General features: G+C 40.5%; 1 protein-coding gene across 2 annotated transcripts in view; it reads left to right on the forward strand.

Moving 5' to 3' along the window:
- LOC138800354 (uromodulin-like) overlaps nt 1–6,225 on the forward strand; it is a 55,087-nt gene extending 48,862 nt beyond the window's left edge. For both annotated transcript variants that reach the window (XM_069981964.1, XM_069981965.1), the window contains 3 exons: nt 1,587–1,671; nt 2,449–2,484; nt 6,033–6,225. In XM_069981964.1, coding sequence (XP_069838065.1) covers nt 1,587–1,671; nt 2,449–2,484; nt 6,033–6,106 — 195 coding nt within the window. In that variant the 3' untranslated portion in view covers nt 6,107–6,225. The remainder of the gene's footprint in view (nt 1–1,586; nt 1,672–2,448; nt 2,485–6,032) is intronic.
- The last annotated feature ends 3,097 nt before the right edge of the window (nt 6,226–9,322 follow it).

Raw genomic sequence — 9,322 nt, forward strand, 5'->3', positions numbered from 1 at the left:
CCATCCCTAGTTTAAACATAGTGTATACATACATATACAAGTTTCTTATAATTTGATGACTCACTTTAAGAATGAAAGTAGTTTGGTGATGGGTGTGGTTATACGTATTTTAGCTGTGATTTTCCTGCTATTCTACAGGGATTTGAGCAATTGGTTGGCACTTAAAGGGGTTGTCCAGCGAAAATCTTTTTTTCTTTTAAATCAACTTCTATAAAAAAATCTCAAGTCTTCCCATACTTATTACCTACAATATGTCATGCAGGAAATGTTGTTTTATACTCAGTCTGACACAGTGCTCTCTGCTGACATCTCTTGCCGAGTCAGGAACTTTGTCTCGGTTTTCTATGAATCTCCAAAGAAAACCTCTCCTGCTCTGGACAGTTCCTGTCTCGGCCAGAGATGTCAGCAGAGAGCACTGTGTCAGAATGAACATAAAACAACATTTCCTGCATGACATACAGGATCTAATAAGTATGGGAAGCCTTAAGATTTTTTTAATAAAAGTAAATTACCAATCTATAAAACTTTCCGACACCAGTTGATTTGAAAGAACAAGATTTTCGCTGGACAACCCCTTTAACACAAAGGAGAGATTGTTTTTCTTAGTCATTCAAGTTTTATGAGTACACTCCTCTTGTCCTCCTCTCTGTGGATCAAAGATATTTACAGAGTCTCTTTAATTGTTTAAGAATTAAATATTTCTAATTAAAAAAGTTTACATATCTAGGAGACATGTTGGGAGTTGTGGGGTGTAGTTGAGGGTTTGGATCTCTAGACTACCAATGTTCATAATAATGGAGGAAAACAAGATCTCTCATCATTTCCTTTGCAAACTAATATATTGTCTCCTTGTATAGAACTAGGCTGCACTGTTATATGGACAATATATCTTAAAGCGACTCTGTACCCACAATCTGTCCTCCCCAAAGCGCTTGTACCTTCAGATAGCTGCTTTTAATCCAAGATCTGTCCTGGGGTCGGTTCGGCAGGTGATGCAGTTATTGTCCTAAAGAACAACTTTTAAACTTGCAGCCCTGTGTCAAATTGGCGTGGCCTAGAGTGTCTGTGCATTAGGCTTGCACCGCCTCTCCGTCCCTCCTTCCCGCCCTCTTCATCATTAGGAATGCTCCAGGCAGGTTTTCTACTATTCATCATCTGTGTGAGCAAGGCACATGGGTTAGATCATTAAGGCACTTTTGCAGTGTTCAGAAAAGGGAGCAATAGAAGAAATTTTGCCAGGGCCATTCCTAATGGTAAAGAGGGTAGGGAGGAGGGACGGAGAGGCAGTGCAAGGTTAGGGCATAGACACTCGAGGCCACGCCAATTTGACACAGGGCTGCAAGTTTAAAAGTAGTTTTTTTAGGACAATAACTGCATCACCTGCTGAACGGACCCCAGGACAGATCTTGGATTAAAAGCAGCTATCTGAAGGTACAAGCAGTTTGGGGAGGGCAAATTGTGGGTACAGAGTCGCTTTAATGTTTTGTCTAAATGAATAATGTAAACGTGTAAAAGTAGGCTATACTAATAATAGCAGCATTTCCAGTATTACAGTATTCACTTGCATCAAACCCTTTTCCTTTTAGTCCTGCACTGGAGTGAGGACTCTGAGCACCGCAACCAGTGTAACAACTGATGCCAATTTAATACTGGGTCCTATAAAGAAACAAGGTTTGTATATTTTAGTAGTAGTTGAAATTTGTTTAATATAATGCATTACTGTTATTTAAAAAAAAAAAAAACTTTTGACATGTGGCACAAACATTTCAAAAGTTTAGATTATCAGTTACAGATGAAAGAAGCACATAGCAGCGTGCTTCACCCCTACCTCCACCTTGGAGTTCAGTGCAGAACCAGAATGCAAGTTCTACTTACAGTCTTGGTGGTCTTACAGCATAGTTGTTAGCATTTGCAGGTGGTGTTGGCATCCTCAGAATCTTTTATGTAGACAGCAACAAAAATTGGAAGTTAGTTACTTGTATTGCACAATCTCCTGCAGTGCTGTCTTCAAACACCAATTACTATAATGCAGGCCATCAGAAATCCCAGTAGAGCATAATGGTTTATAATCGCCAGCTGGGTTTCACCCAATTAGAGTCTCCCCAGAAAAAGCCAGATGGGCAAAACCCAGGGTTGGTTCTTATTTGGTTTGACCAAGTGCTGATGTTTTTCTACAAAGCGCAAGATTGTGTATGCTCTTCATTATGTTCTTAATATCTTTGCAATATCTTTACATGTTTTGGGTTTAAAAGAGTCATTTTTTGAGTCGTAATACTATGACTCAAAAGAAAAACAGCATATAAACCTAGCCTAAGAGGTTAGGCCACTTTTTATACTAATTTCCAAGGCAGCTGTCTTGCCTGTCTTAGAAATTACACTATTATTAGTCATCTGTTGAGGATTAAAAGTTACACCAGTTTGGTTTCTCTGTTTTCTTTGTATTTGCAGTTGACACCTCAGCTAGCACACCTAGCATCGGAGGAGGTAAGCACATATTTCCTGCAGTCTGTATTACTGATTTAATTTTCTTTTTTCATTGATGAGCACAATTCATAAAGTGCTTTCTTAATAACACACCAAAGAACAGGAACAATCATTAATAAATAATATAGCGTGTGTTAGGTTCCAATGTGTTCTTCATAAGAGATTTGAAACCCAACAATCACAGTGTTTCTGTCACAGCCGCAGGTAAAGTTTGGCCAGGGAAGGGATAGAGTAGACACAGACTATGAAGCCTGAACTCGCCCCCACCCACTGTCTTTGCCTTTTTGCTTTGAACAGTTCTAAGGGACTGCGGACAACCACAATGCCTCACCTGGGGCAACCGTTAAACACAGAGCATGGACAAGACAATACAAACAGAAAGAGATGGTCAGAAAGCTGAGGTTACAACAAATGGGCGGCAGAAGTACAGAAACATAATCCAGAGACATGGTAACAAAAGCTAAAAGGTCAAGGAAGCCAGATATTCAGAGAAGTAAAGTACAGAAAGCTGGGGTCAGACAAAGCCATGGGAAAACATAGGAGATAACAGAGGAAATGCTTAGCACGCTAGGTAAACTAGACTTTATAGTTATAGTTATAGCATGGATAACAGAGCACTGATAAACTTTATAGAATGTCAGGCACCACGTCCATAACACGATTGAACCACACACACACACACATATACAGAAGCAGCAATTTGTCAATCACCAAATTTAACTGTGAAGTGACAAGAGGAGAAAAAAAAAAAGCAAGAGAGACAGGTGTGTCATATCAATCAATTAGCAGTGCAGAAGGATAGAGCTGTGTTCACACTGGAGAAAATATAACAGAACAAGCACAAATTCATAGCCAAAAGCGCCGTCTTGGTCATACCTTACAAGCCGAGGACCGCATCAATGTCCCAACAAGTACAGTCATGACAGATACATATACACTTGCAATACAGCCTTCCCTTACTTTTCGGATATTAGAGAGTATACTTAATACTTCCAGAGATGGTGGTGACAGGAAACAATTAGTCTAGGGGAGTTCTAATGCCATAGAAGAGAAACATAGATACGGCATGCAATGGCAAAACTCCCTTTTACTTTGCTACAAACCTGGCCTTTAGTTTCCTGAGCAACCTATACTGCAGTAAATCTATTTGACTGACCTGGACCAGATGAGCAGATAAGGAATCTTTCTCTTTGGAATAAGCTCAAGTAAGTAAGTGACTGAACAAGCTGAATCTTTAGAAAACTATACCAATGTCAACCATGGAGTCAAGAACACTAAAACTGTTTTACCAATACTGGAGTATTTTATTGAATGCAGGCAACACGCTTCGGCCTGAGAATTATAACGTGCCTTCATATGTCTAAAACACCTGTGTGGTACCAGTGTAGTAGTACTTGGCCAGTGAGGGTGGTTGTCGTAACGCCAGTGCGAGTCCAGCACACAGGTGTGATGTTAGTGCCTGCTTTGTGTATGGCCGGTTTGTACTGTTCCCTAAAATGGTTGGTGACCTTCCGGACTGTGATGGGTCCCTTGGGCTCTTTTAATGGTAGTCCTAAATGACAAGTGACCCACTCGGACTATCGGTACCGCCACCCACAGAAAGAGGAAAAATGACCCAAGATGTGTGGCGAATTTGTACAGGTGCTGGTGCTGATGAAAAGATCACCAAGTCCCAGTGATAAAAATAGAACAGCTTTACTGTGCAGTCTCTGAATAATGTAAAACACTTTGGCAGCAAATAGATAATCTGCATATGGACTTTAGTGCTTAGCTGGATCTGTGCTGCGGAGATAATTGAAAGAGTGGAATACAGTAGAGATACTTGTAGTTGTGCTTGTATAGTTGAGAGCAGAGTGGAGCAGCATAGAGGAGAGGAGTTTGTCAAGGGAGTCCCAACCCAAAGTAGTACTGTGCTCTGCCGAAACTTGAGAGAAATACTTGAGAGTGAAAGTAATACTTGTACCCATGTTTAGACAAGTGTCTGACCACCTTCTGCCCTACAGTGTCGAGCTTCCTGTCTTACCTGGGTGAAGCTAATTGTCTGAGGGTGTCCCGGTTTCACCTGCACTGCGAGATACAATACGTAGACCTTCTGGTATCTTTGTTCTATTCAGGCTAGTTCCTCTGTATATCAGGATACTGCCCTGTACTTTGTAGAGTGGTTCTTGGCATGGGCTGGGTTTAGACCCAACTTTTCTCCCTCTATAGTGTCTAGCACTGCATAGTGGAAATAGTGGATATACTGGAGAAACTGAGGGTGTCTGGTTGCTTCATACATGTGTGTCTCAAACCTCACTAACACAACCGTCTGAACTAGACTGAACTAGACTGTCTCGGACAGGGTCCTGGCAGAGCCAGGACCTGGTTTGGCTACAGCAGAGACGTCTGCTCTGTGTTTCCTTCTCCCACGAGAATCTAGAAAAGACTGAAGCTACACTTCCTTCCACTAAGTGACTACTTCCTACAGGGGTGTAGAAGAAACCCTGTGAGTGGTGGAAAGCAATGTGCAAAGAAGAGAATAGAAAGGACAGGTCAGAAAAGAAGAGTATCTCCATTGGACAATAAAAGTGTTAGGACTCGGGCCGTGCGTTCTACTCCTGACACCGCTGATGCATGCGGTCAAAGCATACATAACCGCTTAGGCCAATTGCTGCGGGCGCGACTTCGACGCCCATAGCAGCTGGACTGCTTCTTGTGTTTTTTACCAACTTGGCTCTGCTATTCTGTGTTGTAGCAGAGGCCAGAGTTCCACTCCCCTGGCAGAGCAGCATAGGTGTTGTGTGTGTTTAAGCTGATTGTAGATTGACAGCTGACACTGCCAATCAGCTGTCAGTAATTTGAGTCTGGGGCCTATGAGTATCCTCCCCAGTCTACTATGCCTTGCCTGTGAAAGTTCCTGGCTTGTCTGGTGATACTTGAGCTAGCATTCCCTGCATGTCATATTCTGGTTACCTGACCTCTGGTTTTGACTATTTGACTATCCCCTTGGACACGACTTGGTACTTCATTGCTCGGCTGGTTTTGACTTGGTTCTTTGACTTTTCCTTATTGTGTGTGTATTGTCTTGTATTGTTCTGTGTATCCACTTTAGTAAGATCAGGGACTGCCTTCAAGTTGTCAGTTTGCTGCTAGAGCATCTGAGGCAAGCAGGTAGGGGCAGTGGGGCGGGTGCCAGCTTCAGGGTTCACCTGTCCTTGTGTCTCCCTGTCCCAATCCTAACAAAAAGAACATAATATATAAGAAAAAGTAACACTTTGTTAGCTTCAGCTGTGCCATACATAAGAATATACACATAAAATACTATCTAGTGGTGAAATTACAAAATACCTTCATCAATCCTAAGCTTTGAGGAAAGAGTTTTTGCAAAATTTGTAAAACACGAAACACCTGTGATGGGACACCACATGTGCATACTTTTTTTTTTTTTGTCACATAGCATTAGAATATAATGCATAGTGATATACAACACCAGTTGCATGGTTGATGAATAATGCATTTAATAAAAACATATATTCTTCGGAATTACATATGATTTTTTTTTTTTTCAGGTGCATACTTCATGGTGGCAAGCTTGGATACAATTCTTTTATTATTTGCAGGAACCTTACTGCTAATCGTTTAAATTGGTAATTGATCTTTGAACAGAAATACATTGTGATTGAATGCTTAATGTAAAGCACACCATATAATTATATTAGAATTACTATCAATTTATATATTAAACTTACAAAATGTATATTCACGGTGTATAAACATGATTTCCCAATTAACAATGGAAACATTTTAAATAAACTATAAGTTATGTCTGAGTTTTTTTCATTATTGGCATGAAATTGTGCTTTAAGGTAAGACAATAGTTTTGGAACATTAGTGGTATGAAGAGGTATTCCCATCTGGGCAAGGTATGCCCTGTCCACAGTATCCACAGGATAATGCCAATGAAGATAGACAAAAGCTGCTTTGGTTCTCTTCAAAAGTGCCATAGAGGTGGACTTTCACTACAGATGGTGAGGCCCCAACACCCTCTTGGTCAGCCTGGTGAAGCCCAGGCATTGCCTTTGTTAAGTGAGGCTCCAGTAGAAAAAGGTTGACAATACACCTTCTCCCAACCGGCCTGCACATGCATGCCCACTTTAACCCATAGGGAACACAGCAATTTTTAATTTTTGTTTTTTGCTCTTTGCATTCTAAAATTTATAACGCTTTCATTTTTCCATCAAAAGAATCAAGCAAGGGCTTATTTTTAGCTAAATTAAATTTGCTTTCTAATTACTAATTTATTTTACCATAAAATGCATGGTGAGATGGGAAAAAATCCTGGGGACTTTCACTCTCACGCAATGTAAATTACAGTTAAACTGATACATTATCTTCATTTTCTGGTTTATTACAAGTACAACAATAGCTAATTTATAAAGGTTTTATTTTCCAACATAAATTTTTACCCAAAAAATTTGTAGGCCTAAAAGTGTCCTATTCAGACCCTTGTAACTTTTTTTCCCTTTCTATGAGGGATAGTTTTTTACACCATAGGCTGTACTTTACATCAGTACCACTTTGGTAAGGATGTGACCTTTAGCTTTTTATTCTTTTTTTTTTTTCTATTTCCTTTTAGCAAAAATCCACAATTTTGGCATTTGGATTTTTTTCCTCTATCTAAGCTGTTCAGTAAACTTAATAGTTCGGGCAATTGCTCAGGTGGTGATATCACGTATGTTTATTTAATTATTTGTTTACACATCTAGAAAATAGAGAAAGGTGGGTGATCTGTACTTTTAGGCTACGTTCCAACACAGTAGTTTTGCTCAGTATTTTTCAACCAAAACCAGGAATGGATTGGAAACACAGAAAGGCTATGTTTACATGCTGTTGAAATTAAGTGGATGGCCGCCATTTAATGGCAAATAATTACCGTTATTTTAAAACAACGGCCGTTATTAAATGGAAGTCATCCACAAAAAATGTGTGAAAAAAGCCTTTCTATGTTTCCAATCCACTCCTGGTTTTGGTTAAAAAATACTGAGCAAAATACTGAGCATAAATTATTGTGTAGAAACATAGCCTTACCATGGAAGGTGTTTTTTTTATTATTCAACTATTTTTTTTTTTTTACCTACATTTTAGTCCCAATAGGAGACTGTTATAAGGAGTTGTTTGATTCCGCTTAAAGATGTAGTAACAGAGGGCCGCCTGGTATACTAGAAGGTTGGCTCTTGATCTTTTGTGCAGTCTGGCGATTCGATTAGTTACACAGCAAAAAAGTGCCAATCTTGCTGATCAGCGCTCCTTTTTGGCTGTGGATGGTCAAAGATTGATGGGTCTAAATGACCCTTAGTCCTTGTCTATCACTGTCCAGCAGCAGTTTAACCAGCAGAGATATGATCAATTACTCACACTCTGCTGATCCTCGGACCAGGCTTGACCAACATGGAGGAGGAGGGAATTTCACAGGGAATTCACAGGGGGAAGTGAGTGGTAGAAGCCTCTTCAGAGGACACATGGGAGCTGGGAGGTTTTGTCTTGGCCCCACCCCCATTCCTCTCTTTTAGATTTCCTTTTGTGATCACCTTGTACTTCTCTGTTGTCTATCTCTCTCTTCATTTCTGGCTTCTCTCTCTGGTCCCCATTATTACAAGAAGTCCTTCTCTCTTCCTCTCTCTCACTTCCTTCCTGCCCCAGATGACTTCCATGGGTATTCCTGGGAAATAAAGTTCTGCTTGCTTTCTCAGAAGCTGTGTAGTCTGCTCACCATAAATCTTCTCTAGGATTTATACAAACTTTTATTTTGAACTTTGGAATATCACTAAAGCATTTTGATAACTGAAAGTCTGAAATAGTTTCATGTGCAGACCTTAAGCAGTGGTATTTTCTACAAATATGTGGGGTTCCAAGTAAATTACAGCATTAACAAAATTCAACTTCGCAAATTAAAAGGGCTCTGGAGAATGTTCTGATTTTAGACTGCCCAAATGTCCTTTAGAGCCCTGAGGAGGGCGTTTAATATTAGGGATGAGCAAACTTTTGAAAAGTTCAGTAAAATGAACCTTGCTATAACAGCTGAATAATTGCAGCTACAATAGTGGGAGTCTGATAGGGTATAGTCTCGTTTAGTTGCAGTTGCTATTACAATGAAAAAAAGTGGAAAAAAATCAAAGTGCAAAAAAAAAAAAAAAAAAAATTAGCCAAGGTACTGTATAACTGATTACACGGGACATAGGGCACACAGTTCCTTGGACCCAGTAAGGTGGAAAACAGACATTTGACAGTGGAACCAGCAGCAGTAATAGTACTGTATTGGACTCAGTATGGTTGAGAACAGACAATTGACGGAGGAGGAGGAGGCAGCAGCACTTGATTGCACACAGGCCAGTATGATTGAGAAGAGAGTATTGGAGGAGGCGGCACCACTTGATTGCACCCAGGCCAGTATAGTTGAGAACAGACTATTTGAGGAGGAGGAGGCAGTACCTGATTGCACCCAGGCCAGTATGGTTGACAACAGACAATTGACGGAGGAGGATGTTCAGCCTTGGAGTGGTGGCCTTGGAATCCTCGCTGATAATGTTGTTCAGCGCACTTTCCAGAATACGGATGAGTGGGGTTATCTCATTCATACCATAGTCATGCCTGCTCACAAACAGAGTCGTGTCCTCAAAAAAGATCAATAATTGGCAGGAAATGTTCGAAGAAACCTGTGCACTATGAGGTTTATCACATGTGCCATACAAGGTGTATGACTCAGCCCTCCCTGCTGCACTGCAGAGGCAATGTTCCTCCTGTTGTCGGCTACAACACTTCCGACTGTTAGTTGACATGGGATCAGCCATTCATATATCTC

The sequence above is a fragment of the Dendropsophus ebraccatus genome, chromosome 9 (genome assembly GCF_027789765.1).
Source record: "Dendropsophus ebraccatus isolate aDenEbr1 chromosome 9, aDenEbr1.pat, whole genome shotgun sequence".
NCBI lineage: Eukaryota > Metazoa > Chordata > Amphibia > Anura > Hylidae > Dendropsophus > Dendropsophus ebraccatus.